The sequence below is a fragment of the Charadrius vociferus genome, unplaced genomic scaffold (genome assembly GCF_000708025.1).
Source record: "Charadrius vociferus isolate BGI_N301 unplaced genomic scaffold, ASM70802v2 scaffold109, whole genome shotgun sequence".
Classification (NCBI taxonomy): Eukaryota; Metazoa; Chordata; class Aves; order Charadriiformes; family Charadriidae; genus Charadrius; species Charadrius vociferus.
In genome coordinates this window covers 2,634,096-2,650,549 of record NW_009650060.1, presented here as the reverse complement: position 1 = coordinate 2,650,549, position 16,454 = coordinate 2,634,096, and the positions used below count along the sequence as shown (strand labels likewise).

Here is a 16,454-nt window from a genome sequence, read left to right as displayed (position 1 = left end):
AGTAGAGGGGGAGGATGACCTCCCTCGACCTGCTGGCCACACTTTTCCTGATGCACCCCAGGATGCCATTCGCCTTCTTGGCCGCCAGGGCACATTGCTGGCTCATGGCCAACCTGTTGTCCACCAGGACTCCCAGGTCCCTCTCCACAGAGCTGCTCTCCAGGAGGTCAGCCCCCAACCTGTACTGGTGCATGGGGTTATTCCTCCCCAGATGCAGTACCCTACACTTACCCTTGTTGAATTACATGAGGTTTATCTCTGCCCAACTCTCCAGCCTGTCCAGGTCATGCTGTAAGGCGGCACAGCCTTCTGGTGTGTCAGCCACTCCTCCCAGTTTTGTGTCATCAGCAAACTTGCTGATGGTACACTCTATCCCTTCATCCAGGTCATTGATGAATATATTGAACAGGACTAGACCCAGCACTGACCCCTGAGGGACACCACTTGTTACTGAAGGACAACAACAAAGGATCTGAATTGCGATCAATCAAATCTTCCTGAGAATTAGATAAGTAAAACACCTATTTTATGAATTCCAGTAAGACAAAGGTAAAAGACTGAATTCACACAACTCTGTAACTTAAGGAAATATCTCTGTGTATGCACCTAAAAATTTAGAGGGACAACTGAGATAAAGAGAGACTAAGATGTGTGGGGCTGTTCCAGATGTAGTTTGACTGGACCTTACGCTTTACCATTGCATTTCTACACCTCGGCATGCACGTCTATACTGAATACTTACTTACATGCTCCCTTTTCTGGGATGCAGCTTAATTCTGCTAAAATACTACGGTACATGAATGAAAAGCATTATTGATCATAAAGTACATGTATGGTATATACTGTCATATCGCGCATCACTTAAGTACAAGCAAAGCAAATAAGTTACAAAGAGAGAAAATATAACAAATAAAGAACAAATTCCAACATTTAAATTAAGGCAGGTATAATAGTAAGATAGAGCCGCTCGGAAATATTTACCGAGGAGAGAGGCTCCACAGGTTCCTCCATTTTGGCAGTAGTTGTAGCAATGGTTAGTTTCACACCTTTCGCCAGAGTAACTGGGCCAGCAGTGACATCGAGGATCGCCCTTCTCGTTTATAATGCACTTTCCTCCGTTTTCACAGGTTAATTTACAGGAATCATCTGCAGCAAGAGCACACACAGAATTGGTTTCAACCATTTCACGTCACTGTTAAAGATGCAAACACGTTCTTTTTTGCCAGAGCTACAGAGCTCTATCAATGGGGGGAAAAATACCACTTTTCAAAATGGAGAAAATAAACTATCACTTCTGTGATACCATTCTATGATTCTGTTTCCACAGTTCTAGAAAAAAAAGACGCACTTAGGAGACTGTAAGCCCTCACTGAGAGCTGGAGAGGTGGTGGGGGCGGCGCTGGCCTGTACAGCAGCAGCTATGCTTCATCCAAATGGTGCCACAGGAAAGCTGACCTCCTTAGGATGTAAGGTAGTAATGGCAGTATGAGTTCTTGCTTGAAACTAGCATTCTCAGTTAGATTAAGAAATGAAAAAATGAATGGTGGTTTCACCTGGGAGATCTCAGAAAACTTCCCAGCCATTTTCTGGTGACTTCAGCCTTTTGCCGGTTGATTTTTTTGGATCTGTCTTCTACTCCCTCTATTAATGAACACCCTTCTAAACTAAACCCTATCCAAAAATATTTAAAAGGAAATCATTCAGCCTTTAAATCCTCCTCAGAAATTGATATTTGCATACTAACTTGTTACTCCTAAACCAAGTTTTCTGATGTATTCTTATTCTCGTCTGGTCAGTCTGTGAAATCCTTGAGAAGAGACACTGCCTGCTGCTCTGCATTCATCGAGTGCTTATGGTAGCAGTGCCACCGTCTTAGCGGTGAGGTACAAGGTGACACAAATTCTGATCAGGCCACGTTCAATCTTTCTATAAAGCTGTTTTGCAATTAGAAGTGTTCTTATCTTGGAAACACTTTGAAACATAAATCTCTATTCATTTCAGTGAATGAGATATTAAATCATTCAATGATACCAACAAGAAATTAATTATAGACTAGCATGCATACCATGCTCAAACATCCAAATAATTGTAATCCTAAAGAAACCAACAAGCACCTTTCCAGCCCAAAACATGCTTTCAGCAATAAGACCTTTCATTTCTCACATAGCAAAACAAATCCTGTGAAGCCAGACTGCTGCCTTACTAATCTGGCATCTGAACCTACATGGCTTGTAACAAGAGGGATACCACTAGCACTGCGAACTCTTCAGATGTTTTGCTGATTTAATCCATTGTAGTTTAACAACTAATGAGAGTCAACGTTTCCATTTAATAGAATCATAGAATAGTTTGGGTTGGAAGGGACCTTCAAGATCATCCAGTTCCAACCCCCCTGACATGGGCAGGGACACCTCCCCCCAGCCCAGGTTGCTCCAAGCCCCATCCAGCCTGGCCTTGAACACCTCCAGGGATGGGGCAGCCACAGCTTCCCTGGGCAACCTGGGCCAGTGCCTCACCACCATCACAGTAAAGAATTTCTTCCTGATATCTAATTTAAATCTACCCTCCTCCAGTTTAAAAGCATTACCCCTCATCCTATCGCTACACTCCGTGATAAAGAGGTCTAACATTGATAGACACGGGCACACCAACTTTTTTGACGTTTAAATAAATACACTGCGTTATAAGTGTAGAATTTAGGAATGACGGATATCCTCTAACTGAACAGCTCTCTCCAGCAGGGACTCTGCAGAGTCTAGTGACATAACTGTGCTTATGCGCTTACGCGGCAGCCTTTTCTTTGGATGCACCCTCTCCCACCCATGGTCCGCCCCTCCTCAGCAGGGTCGGGCTGCCTCTGTTAGCAGCCAGAGCTGAGATGATGCAGATATGCAACCTGGGATCAAACCTATTTAAACAAAACTTCTGGGAACTGACCATCTTTCAGGCAACTGCACCTCTCAAATGAAGCTTAAACCAGACAACAAATCTAAAAGTTATTGGGGGGGACTGACTGACACATCATTATTTCAGATGTTTTACACCAAAATATGAAGTACCGTATGCACTTAAATTTTTTGTATCCACTCTGGACACATACATCTACTGTAACAAAGCTACTTTGTATTTGGGAGTTTGAGGGTGCCTCAGTGTTTTATTTATTTGGGTGGTTCATTAAATCCTTTGATGTTCCATGAACTATTCTTCAGTTACTCATTATAGAAGTTGTTTAAATGGATAATGTAGCATATCTTATTGGAGAGAAGGTCTATTTTTGTTTTGCTTATGTTTTACTTATCATTAGTCATGAGTTTATAGAGCAGAACTTGGTAAAAAAGGAATAAATACCACTAAAGTACAGACAAGTGCTCATTTTTATGAACCTTTCTTATAGCACATTAAAAACATGTTATATTTCTCTTCTAGAGCAACTCCCCAGAATTAAGATACAAAATTTGAAAAAAATATGGAAACTACGACAGACTATGAATTCAAGAGAAAATGAAAGTATCAAAAGGCATATTTAGAACTATAAAACACGAACTACAAACCTGAAAGTTACCCTAACCACACCAAGAAATACATGCCCTCATATTTTCAGGAAAATATACCAAACCAAAAATTGCCCACAATAATGATTTTCTAATCCAGTTGTCTTTCAAAGAATGGGGCAGTCATGTCTTACACGTTTAAAATGCAACATATGTTATAACTTTATACAACGGTCAACCAGGAAGGTTCCTGAACAAACATAAAAGTTTGTAATATTTGGTGTCATCATAGGATTATTAAAGTTTGCTACTTTTGCTCCATTTCAGATTCAAGAGTTTCAACACAAATCTAGTATGAAACAGAGAAAAGTTACTACAACAATTACAGACTTTAAATAAACTAAGAAATAGGATTGAAAGATGTAATGGATAAGCCAGTTTTAAAATACTGTGTTAGACTTTAACAATATAGGGGCTTAAATGCTGCTGCTTTGCTGTCTGAAGGTAAATACAAGAATCGAATTACTCTTGCTGATTCACATCAGCTGAGTACAAAAGGGGAACAGATGCCTTTGTGTGAGAGACAGGAGCAGAACAGTCCCACGGGAGAATACAGGAAGACAAAGAATACGGGAGAAAAACACAGAAGAATTGTTATAAAAAGCTGAATACTCTTTATTTGAATTACTGAATAAAGACGTCTGAAGAAGAGCTGGGAACAGCTCCAGTAAGAACCCAATATTGGAACAAAGTTAGGGAAAAAAAAAAATCAGAAAAAAAAATCTCTCTGGAGTCAATTCAATACTAGTCTGAGCTTGCTGAAATGACAGAAGTAAATAATTTCACTTGTTATTCCACTCCTTGTCTAGCTACTGGAGCTCTCTAACATGAAAGAAAGGAAAGGGTTACAGGTCCTGTAATTTTATATATTTGTTCCTAGCCTGGTTATTTAGTCTTCTGCTGCCTTGATTTGCCCATTTCAATCTTAATATATCTTTCATAAAGAACCAAATAAATTTGATTTGCACTTTTTCTTATGCTTTTCTTCCTGTTATGACTGTTTGACACAAACATTAATGGACTTATGGCTTATTTGCTCCATCTTTGACTCTTTCCTTTAACTAAAAGTAATAGGAAAACCTTACACGGAAGAAACTGATAAAGCAGCAAAACAAAGCTCTGTGAACTCTACTGGTATTTTTTCCTTCACTCGTTCAATTTTTTTATATTCCATGCCTGTCCCCCAATCACACACATGCACATCTTTTATTGGCATTTCTAGAACAACCTTTTCTCTCTTGAGAAAAATGCATCTGACTTTTTGCTGGTTTTTCCCTTTGAAATATCCACTGGTTTCCAGACTAGGCATTTAAACGGAGAGATGACGCTATAGAGCACAAGGTTCATGAACTACATTCTTTGGGACAGAACAGTTTCCCTCCCCACAGTGGAAAATCCTCATCTCATGGGGCAGAAAGGTATTAGCTCTTGCCTGTCCTTCAGTCCAGGGTGTAGCTCAGCTTTTACTATTAAAGACAGAGTACAGAGTTCTAATCTTACGGTAAGGTTTTAAAAATCTTCCTGCTCCTCCAGATTAGGGTCTTACTATCTGCCAGTTTTTCGTTGGCTGAAATTTGACAGAACAAGTTGTAATCCCCAATTTTTTTCTGAATGTGTAAGACAGACCCTCCTTTTTTTTTTCCCCCTTCACTTTTCTTTTTGCTTATGTTTAAAATCTGTTTGCTATACAACTTTAAATGGAAGAGAAGGGCTAAGAAGAGGATGCACAGTGAGAAAGAACTAACCAACACCTGCTGTAATGTAACCCATTTTCTTCTGCTCTGGGAAATACCAGTCCCAATGGTAACCCCTTTGTAAATACAGAAGACACTGCTGTAAACAGAAGATTCTTCTCAAATAGAAGTAGGATTCTGTATTTGACCTGGTTCTACTCGACAGCTAAAAAAGCCCAGAAAGCAGGGTAGAAATCAAGAAGATAGCGTGGACTGAACTGCCATAGCTTTTGCTAGTGCAGCTCCCTGAGGCAGCCTCTGTGGGTGGAAGAGAAGGTATATAGGGATTAACCTTTACATCCCCAACCAGAGCACTTGGTCGCCTGCAATCTCTGTGCACACTGGGCAAGTCCCCACAGAAATGTGCTGAAGGAAACCCCATGATAAATTACATGTTTCATCTCTGTTCAGAAGCAACATCAGATCTGAGTCTTCATAATTTTTCTCAGCCTTTTCATCCAGCCAAGAGAGCACAAATATTCCCTTCTTAAAATGGAAGTGATAAACGTGCAGCTCCAGAATAGTGAGCTCTTGGAAGCGTTCATTGCTCTTGCTCATTCAGCTGTGCTACACACCGTGTTCCTCCAGTGCAAGTCTCTGTGTTTTCATCCTCTTGGTACATTTTTAGCTTCATTGTGCTACAGACAATTAGATACAATAAACCTAATGGATGCAAATCCAGTGGTCTCTTTTAGGAAAATGAAGCGGTACTCTACCCATTTGAAAAGTAAAGGGTAGCTTCTAAACTGAAAAAGTCAGGCCTGTTATAGTCAGTAAATAAACCACAAAAGAACTGTGCTCTGTCAATCATAATCATCTAGGGAGAAATGAGGTTGAAGCTTATCGAAGAACACACAGGAACTCGCTTTCATTTTGTTATAAAAACATTCTGAATGATATAACACACATATGTTGTAATAACCCCGGCTTGAAAAAGCCAAATCAAACCCGAAAGCTGTTTCTCATCAGTTGTGGGAGATGCTGGTGAAACAGCTGTCTGAAGCAATCTGGATTCAGTCTTACAGAAAGCCACTGAGGATTCAATAGAATTCCTCACATAGGACTCGTGAAGAAAAATCAACTCAATGGATCAAGCCAGTAGTAATATTATGCAGAGTTTCAAGAATTACCTCAATTTCTTTTGGTAAAAACCAAAAACAAATCCAAAAACCAACAACAATCCAATGAACCAGAATCTGAGGCAGTTTTTCAGTCACAAGAAACCGAGCAAGACTGAGATTACCTCCCAGTCACCAACCTTGAGGCAGACTGACTGATGAGATATCATACAAAGCTTGTGAGGCGTCTTTGCAATAGTCTTGCAAAAAAATTACCAAAAATGAAGAATGGCATACTAATGTTGAAAATAACCATTAATTGCTGGAAGGTGTTTTTCACAAGGATGGAGACATATGTATTGTCAAAACAGAATCTTCAAACACAGACTCTCCCAGGAGCACTACTGAAGATGGATGGGAATTGGAGATGGCTGTCCTGTTTTGACTCTGTCGAGTTATGGAAATCTACCACTGGCTTCCTTACTACATTTTAAAAGGACCAGAGCACTTAAAGACACTAAAAAGTATTATCAGTGTTCAATATACTGCTGTTTGTAACTTGAATTATATGCTATTCAAAAAGTAAAGTTTAGTAACACTAGTTGTTGATATCCACAATTAGTACTTATTTGTGAAACTAAAAGTCTTCTTACGTGACTTGAAAGAGGTACTGTGCAAGCACAAAACAACCAGTACGCCTCACTTCTATTGCTACATGAATGACGCCCACTAAAAGAGATTTAAAAGGTTGAGCTTTCAGATCGGTAAATTAGTGGTACTGTATTTTTGAACACAAAATATAATGTAAGTAAATCACTGTAACCTGTTTACTATACAGCTATTAAATTGTGATTAAACCAGTAACAAAACCACATGAATACAGCAGATAAAAAATGTTTCACAGATACTCATGTCTCAAATTAAAATCTTTCGGATTTTATTCTCTTATGGACAAACTAGAAGACCACCAAAATCAACAGGAATATTTCAACTGACTTTTAATATGGATTTTATTGCAGATCAACAAAAAAAATATATTACTATATAACCCCCCTTTCTATTTATAACATGTCAATCTTCTACAACATATAGATTTTGACAGTTATGCAAGGCAGGAATTGCTGTTTTGGGTTACTGACATTCATAACTATGCCAAAAATATTCTGAGACAATGAAGAGAACATAATGCTAGGTTTAAGCAAGCTGAATGTATGCAGTTTGGAATATTTCATACACATTTTCTAGCTTTTCATCAGAAAAGGCAAGGAAGACTACAGCTCCTATTTTTTTTTTTTTCATTCCATACCGTATAACTTCCTAAAGGAAAAGAACCTGGTTTAGAACTTGACTTCCAATAAGAAAAGACATTTACTGATAATCTACACAATGTCTTTTGCTTGCAGGCTATTAGTGACCTATTAACAGCAAGTGGGTTGTCAGCCAGCCATTAATTATTAACCTGAATTAATTCAAGATGCTTCTCTTGAGGTCAACTCTGATCTTTCCAGGAATCTCTGCTGATCCTTGGAAGCCTAAGTGGAGTGTCAGCATGAGACAAACATTTAACATCCACTTCATACTTTTTTAAAAAAAAGTCAAACCAGTGCAAAAACATACACTTGTTAGTGTGCTATGATACTGAGGCTTGTTTCAATTCATAATTTATAATCTGTGAGGCTAGAAAACCTGCAATCTCCTATTACAAAACTAAAATACAAGAAAAACAATGTACAAAAAAGCCTATGCTAGACATTATTTGAAATATAATTGGAATCAGAAAAGTAAGGAACACTTATTTAGCAGCCCTTTCAAAAGGCATAACAGATACTGCAGTTGTGGGAAGATACTCAAAATTACCAATATATTAAAAATGCTTCTCTAGGCATTTTCTGTCTATCCATAAAAATTTACAACCAGCAGTGAAATAACTTAAAATCCTCTTCAGATCTTTCTCTTATAAAAACAGACCTTCCTGAAAACTCTACCAGCACATAATCCTTTTCCCCCACTAGTAAAACAGTAACATTACTGAAATTCCAGGTGCAAATTACTACCGATCACCAGTGAAAAATCAATATTCTTTTACATGTCCTTTCTTCAACACCTAAGTAGTAACTATAGGTCATTTGATATAGTTTTAGGTGGTACTGTATCAGCAGAAAGTCTTGACAAGAGTCCATCTCAGAGGAACAAAGAGCTGATGCTTGGAGGGGCAGGGAGGGTGGGTGCTCTGTGAAGACAAAGGGTGTTCAGACCGATTTGTCTCAAGAGTTAGAAACCTCGTACAGTATGCTGATGTTTTCCATTTCATCTATTTCAGTGACATCACTTCTCCCCTAACTGTGGAAATTGTTGTAAAACAGCTGCAAACTACTTTATAGCTGTGTAACTATTATATAAATACACCCTGATAGGTATTCAGCTGAGGGGGTATAGTAATAAAGCGTTCATTTACTCTATTTTTGCTAGAGAATGGTGCAGTACATATAAAAGTTGGTACTGTAAATGCATTGCATTCAACGTACTCCCACATAAGCAAAGCCAATGAATGGGTTTGTTATTGAGAACAAGTTTTCTAATATTGTTTTAGTCTCTAAATTATTCCTAAATTTCTTGATACAGAAAGAGAAATATTTCTAGACAGGATAGCTTTATTAATACAACATCATAAACCACTCAAACACAGATGTGTTAATCCAGTATTTAAAGACTAGGCAGTATAAATCAGTGAGATTTTTCTCCATAGAATGATGACATTTCAGGCAAATTAAATTAATTGCTAAATTGAGCATTTGAAGTACTGAGGATCTCACCAAAATATGTATCGCTTACACATCTGAACCTGGACTCAAAGATTAGAAAAACATCCTAATGCATTCTGACTTCTCACACACATATGAAATCTTATTCTATGATTTCTGGAACCTTTTAAAATTCAAGCTGACTAGGAATTCATTCCAGCAGTATGACCACCTTAGGTTTGTCCTCAGTTAAAGTGGGAATAGTTTTAGAGTACTTAACAATATTCTTCTATGGAAAAGATTTTTCTCCCCTAAAATACAGCAAGAACTTAGCAGTTCTTTTACCATGAAGTCAGGTTTCTTGTGTCTTGATATTAGTCATTATAGATGTTACTGAAAGATATAATTTTAGATAAAAATATTTCAGTTGCTTTTTCTTTTTTTGCCTGTTACGTCAAAGTCATTATTATTTGCTATGTTGCTGTTACTGCTCTTTGACTATTGCTTCAGTCTAAGCAGAGGTGTTTCTTGATGGTCTTTAAAGTGTTGTGTTTTTTTTTCCTCCTGAATGGTTAATCTTTAATTTGGAATCCAAAATGCTTCAGAGCTTTTCAAATTTCTTTTGGTCAATATATACACGCTTTCATTTTTAAATATCATCTTGTATCAGTTCAGCTGAAAGCTCATTTATCATTTAGATGAATATAAACTTTTTTTTTTTTTTAAAATCAGGGATTTTGCTTCTTCATATTTTGTTTCCATTTCGGATAAGTTAATATGTATATTGAAAAACATCACAAAACTCTTGACTAGCAGACAGCCTAGCCTTTTGCAATGACAACAACTGACCAGTTGTTTATTTTCTGGTTCTCGTGCAGTTTTCAATACCTACCTAAGAGGCTCTGATCAATGCATGTTCCATTCACCAATGATTTTCCTTCTGGACAAGCACATGTTGCACCAGAAGGGTTGAGTAAACAAATGAATTCACATGTCAGGTCCAAGCATGGATTAGGCACTGTTTAAAAAGACAAAATATTAAAAATACTGATTTATTTTTTTTATTACAATGTGCTCTAGAATTAGGAAAAAATAAATAATCAGATATAAAAATTCTTATACATTTCCAGTTTCCAGGATATCAACAGCCCAAAGCCAGTGAACACACTCACTCAAATGGCAGTTCAGGACTCACACCAGGACAGAATTTATTCCCATAACAAAAAAATGCCTTGGTAATACGCAGTAAAACCCCTCATTTGGTTGTGGCTAGAGACATTTGCATTCAGCTCTCTTCTAATTTTTTTATACCTCATCTACAGTGCGGGTACACAAGGCAAGCGTTTGTCCAATGTCCTTCCAAAGGACAGAAAATGCATCAAAATTCTAAATTAAACTTATATAGGAAATGTGACTAAATCTATTTTCAGTTTATACAATTAGGCTCTGTTTTATACTTGTACAACTTGGTTATATTTTTTTTTCCCCCCTGAGGTGAACTCGCTCAATATTGAGTTTAAAGTAATTATGCTTACTCACAGTCCATTTGTTTGTAGCGGTGAAAAATCAAGGCACTTTTTGCTTTATCAACATCCACACTTAGATATTCTACGAGGCTCCTGCCAAATTTGTGTACTCTAAATGCACCATTTTTAGGACCTGCTCCATATATATAATCCTCAAAAACATCAATTCTATGTGGATGTAGTAAACCTTAAATAAAAAATAATAATTAATACAAATGTATATTCATATTCAAATAATAAACGTTGTTTTAATAATAACTTCAATTGCATTATTGCAACTGTCACCTAAAACTATTATTTTTCAGACAGCTTGTTTTGCACCCAGACAGTTTGCTTTTAAAAAAGCATCTTCTTAAAAGGAATTCTTCCCATTCTACAAGCAACTGAAATCACTAGCTTTGCATTAGCTTTCCACACAATTCAGCCTCAGAAACAGGTTGAATATTGAAAAGCAGGGAAATCCCACAGTAACAGTGAGCTAATTAGAACATACTTAGCAGCAACACTTTAGCTAGAAGTATGTGACAAGAAAGAAACAGATTATTTTGCTGTACATAAAAGAAACTATTCTGACAAAATGTTTCTTCGGCTCCTTCCTAACATGTTTGAAACGCTAGCTTTCATACAACACTTATTTTAATTCATAATTACAGTAAATTATTACAAAATGACATGCTAAGCCTCTATCAATTCCTCATTTTTAAGAGCTACGAGTGCCGATCAGGTCACATAGTTGGATTTCCTATGCACAACTGTCTGTAGAATTTCACACATTTTCCCCTGTAGCTTCTGACTAAAACTTCTTTGCCAGAGACGCACCTCTTCTTGATTTGAAGCCATAAAGAAACAGAACCTATCATTCCTTGTGATACTTTGTTCCTACCACTATCCCCATTAACTCTAAAAATGGTTTTATATTATATTTGCATTTATTCAGTTTCTTTCTACTGTTTTTTCCACTCTATCAATAATTACTACTCAGTATTTTATTTCTATACAAAGATTTATAAATTCAAATTCACTATTTTATGCTTGTTTAATTAAATGGGTCTAAGTTTTTAGTCTCATTGTAAAGCAATTTCTAAACTCTCCCAATTTTCTTTTGGTCCTATTTCTCTAATTTTTCCATAGTTACTAAAAGTGTCAACAGGAGACAAAAGGTGACATTGTATTACTGATCTTGTATTTCAGTATGAAATGTTACATATGGAATTGAAAAGGGTCTCTACATTCCACTTCCCCCTTTAGAAACCCCAAATTTGCTGCGTTTGGCACAGCATAGTACAGCCCTTCTGCGCTATAAAATACCTTGAAAGACATCACCTTATATGTAGCGATGTTGTGCCTTTTCTTCTCTTGAAGAACAACCTCACGTTTAGTCTTAAAATACAAATGACTATTGAGACACATTAAAACAAATGTAGAATACTCTGTCAGTCTTCGTACCAGCCACAAGGACTAGTGTAAGCACCGAGTATGTATTCTGTGATAGATTACAGCCCGGCCACCGGGAAATACTATAACCAAAGGATGCGCAGGCAACCTTATGAGGAGGAGTTACTGTCTTGTAAAATCTTTTGTCAGGCTTCTGCATGGTATGGTTCAGTGTTCCAGGAGGCTGTAGTCAGATCCCTGCATTCGAAGTGATCCTTTTTGAGATGACTGCTTCCACATGCATGGATCCAAATTGTGAAATACAGTGCTATTAAACCAGAATAAGATTATTTAAATCTGGTCCTGCTCAGTTTGGATTTTGGGAGATTTTTCCTAGTATCTTCCAGACCCCTCTGGTGAACTCCAGATCATTGGCTAAAACACTCAGTAGCACTACATGTAATATCATCCTGATGAAACCTCACTACCAATTGCCCACTGAGTAATTCCCCCAAAAAGCCTACTTTCACATTTTTGAATTTTTTTAATGTTGCCTCTCTTTTCTGCTCAGATTTCATAAATTGTTACATATATTGTCAAATTGTTAAAAAGCCAACATGCAATTCTACAAAAAAAAAAAAGTTTGTTTAACCAGAATCTCTTTCCTTATAAAAGTAACTCTCCTCATTCACATTCTGTTAGCAGAATTCTGTCATTACTTACTGACCTGAAAGCCAAATCCATTACTTTTTCCAGAACTGATTCAGGTCAACTGTTCTATAAACTATAACATTCCTGTGCTAAGCAGACAGGTCTAATTTCTAACTAGTCAAGGTCCTCTTGTCAGTATGTAAGTCCAAGTGAAGCCAAGCATAAATATTAATCACGGTATTTGATAATACCTAAGCTAACAATTAGATAACAGTCTTAGAAATTTGCACATACCACTAAATCATTGTTCCCCTAAAGTAACTTTATCAGACTATCCAAAAGCAAAAATTACCTAAAATATCTATTTGTTTAGCTAATATCTGAAACGTTATCTAACAAAAGCAATGAATATTACTTAATAATCACTGCTTTTTTGCTTACATAAGCAAAAAGTTTTCTGAATAGTGAGACTTCAGCCAAATAAATCAAAATAGAAATCACATTATAGAAAAGGTCTCCATACCTTGTTTAGTGCTCACAGACACAACTAAATCGGAACCATCGAAAAGAACACTGCCAATAACAGATAATTCAAAATCAGCCCAAAACAAACGCTGACTGAACTGATCAACTACGAGACCTACAAAGAAAACAAAGTTCAAATAGGTATACAAAACCTGGAAAAAAAATTGTATTTTTATGTAACTGCACATTTTTATATCATTCATATTCTTGTGAACACAATATATGGCACCAATGAAAAAACATGACTGGAAACCAAGGACAACAAAATATAACACCTTCCACTTAAACCTTCCCCTTGATGCAGATGTGGTTTTTTAGTTTCTTTAACTTACTCTTCCAAGGTCAGTACCTTTTCAAACCCATTATCCTCAGCAGGTAGGGATACATACCAGTTGGGAATTAAATACAGAATGTAATCCTGTAATTTGTTCTACCAACAAAAAAAAATAATCTATTATGTCAATAGATTTCTAAGCAGTAGCACCAGTGTGACCACGTGTTATAAACAAGGCATTCAAATTTCAGTCTTCCTCACCTCTTCTGTTACCACAAGTATACAACTGTGGGAGGTTTTTTTTGTTATCAGCAGTGCTTCACATGTAATTATTACAGAACTAAAAATCAGATTATTTTAGTTAAAATAGTGGTTCAAGACTTAAACAGCAATATTGACAGATGTCTATATTCGCTTATATATGAAAAGAAAACACAAGAGTAACTGAGAAGACAGATAACATTGTGACTACCCAGCCTCTGGGTAATAACTAAATAGTTAAATCAAGTAGTCCGTGTTTCATAGAGGATGATTAAATGATTAATGTGCCATTTTAGGTCATGTCAAAAGCTTCAGCCTGAAAAAATATTTGAACCATAAAATAATTTAATTCTAAGCTTTTGAAGTTGTGCTGTATTTTTAATAAGAATGGGGAAAAGTATTTTTCTTTCTATTTATGCAAGTAGGTAAGTCAGAAAAAATACATCAAAAGAAATTATACATAACAGCAAAAATTCTCCTCTTAAGGTCATAAATTAATCAGCTACAGATAGATGAGAGGAAGTGGAAGAAGTGTGATGCACAGACCAGTGAAATATGTTTACATTTGCAACTCCATTAAAAAAAAAAACAAAACAACAAACCTCTTTAAAAGAAACACTGGCATTCAGGCATACAGCTAAAGAGAATCACTTCTGGTAAAAGATAATCACAATGTGTCAACTCTGTGTGATACACAGTACCTGTAAGGGGGAATACTTTAGAAGCAGTCCCCAGTCTCCAGCTTTAAATTACTCTTTGCATTTTAGTAAGAACATTTAAATATCAAATAATAAATAAATAAATAAATAGCATTCTCAATGTATCTTTCACAGTATCAGAGATAACACAATGTGAAAAGTACTTATTTTTGGTTTTTACATACAGCGCTCCTGTGATAGTCATTTTTATGTAAATCCTGTGAATTCAAGCCCAAATGCTCAAAATTCTCACTCTCTCTTACATGAAATAGGAAAGGCATATTTAGTAATAAATTTAAGAGCAGTGGAACACTGATGTTTAGTAAAATCTTAAACTTAATCTAAACAATAGTAGCAAAGTCTCATTTGGGAGGAAATATTAAAGACTTGGACTTTTTCTTTGTCATCTCTCTACAAAGACTTGGATCTGTGTGAAATATCTGACAAAAAAATTAAAAGACTCCATAAACATCTACTTTCTACCATGAAGTAAAGGAAGAAAAGCACAGAAGGATGCCACAAAAGTGTTTTCAGGCAGTAGGGACAGGAAAATGCAATACTGTGGCAAGGTATTTGTCAAATTCCCTCTTTGCAGAGTCTGCTCATTTTTGGTAATTCTGCTAATTTTTTTAGTTTTCAGTTTATTCATCTTTACAAAGAGACAGAGGTCTGGTTAAATGTTTATATGAAACTTTTCTATATATAATATATACCAAGGAAATGTTTATGAAGAAGAGCTCTTGCAGTTCTGCTTCCGGTCAGGGGAAAAACTAAATACTTGCATTTTCAGATAAGTTTGATACCATTACTACCTACAAAATTCAATAATTTCACTAATCCAGTACTGATGGCCAAAAAACCAAAACAACTTTCAACGTCCTTTAATGCCCAAGGAAGTGGTGTCTGGCTCTGTAGGACATAACCTTGGCAATCAACCAAATTGACAAGGAGACAAAAAACCCACAAATCCAGCAATTAGAATTAAATCTAAAGATTTTTATATCTGATATGTTCACAATGTTTTATATAAAAAGTTCAGGAAAGAATATATAAAAACACTGATAAACATAAAATTCTGTTGTGTTTCGGTTATTATTACTATTGTGCTTCTTTCTTACCCAAGGAGCATAAGCTTCCTCGCCTCAGAACTTTCCATATCACACATGTAACTTCTTAAGTTGCTATATTTCAACCTAATCACGGCAATAAAGAAGAAGTGTTTCCTTTAAAGGATGAGCGTAATTTGCATATGCAAGACCATAAGCCCACCTTAGCTTGGGACTTAACAGTCTGTTAAAATATTATTACTTGTTGCTGTGACAGCGGCAGCTTCTGAAACGTTTAGACATTCAGATAGCACCCTCTTGAAAGACGCCTATGTTTCAATAGATATGCGTACCAAAGTTGGACAACCCCTAATTTGCAATGCAATAATAACAAATTATCATTGGAAGCCTGGAGCAACATCAAATATTGCTTGAGAAAATGGGTCATGAACAAATCATTTGTGGTTTCAAGACAGGATGCTGCTATTTAAGAGACACATTTCATTTTGGATTTATCATTTCCTTTGTCATAAAAATTACTTTTATCCCGCCAATGGAGTCTTAATGGTAATTCACAAGATCTCAACATTTACTGTCAAGCTTCAAGATAGTTCTTTAAAATACTGACATAATTAAGCTGGTTTTGAATACTTAAACCTTGTTTTATACTATTTTGCAGTGTATTCAGGAAAATAACTAGAATAGGCTCTGAGATTTCATACGCATTCTTAAAAAAAATGTGTCTCACCACTAACTGGCGTTCCCTTAATTGATTTTTGCTTTTTCGGTGCTATTGAAATCGTATTGTAACTGATTATGTATAGTCTTTTGGTACTGCTTTAAAAAAAATCATCATGTCAAGCTTTGTTACAGAAGTTTAAGTCATATTGAGATGTGTCATTTGAAAACAGAACTAAGAATTTTGATTAGTAACTGCATATGAATAACTAGAATACATATTTTTAAAAGGTCTTTGGTTTTTGGTTTGTTTTTTTTTTTTTTTCAAACTGAAAAAC

General features: G+C 36.2%; 1 protein-coding gene across 1 annotated transcript in view; it reads right to left on the bottom strand.

Annotated features, from left to right (window-relative positions):
* Nucleotides 1-16,454, bottom strand: part of LRP1B (low density lipoprotein receptor-related protein 1B) — a 615,617-nt gene that overhangs the window by 38,496 nt on the left and 560,667 nt on the right. The window contains exons 82-85 of the mRNA XM_009891709.1: nt 13,158-13,274; nt 10,623-10,796; nt 9,976-10,101; nt 982-1,146 (exon numbers count right to left, since the gene is read on the bottom strand). Coding sequence (XP_009890011.1) covers nt 982-1,146; nt 9,976-10,101; nt 10,623-10,796; nt 13,158-13,274 — 582 coding nt within the window. The remainder of the gene's footprint in view (nt 1-981; nt 1,147-9,975; nt 10,102-10,622; nt 10,797-13,157; nt 13,275-16,454) is intronic.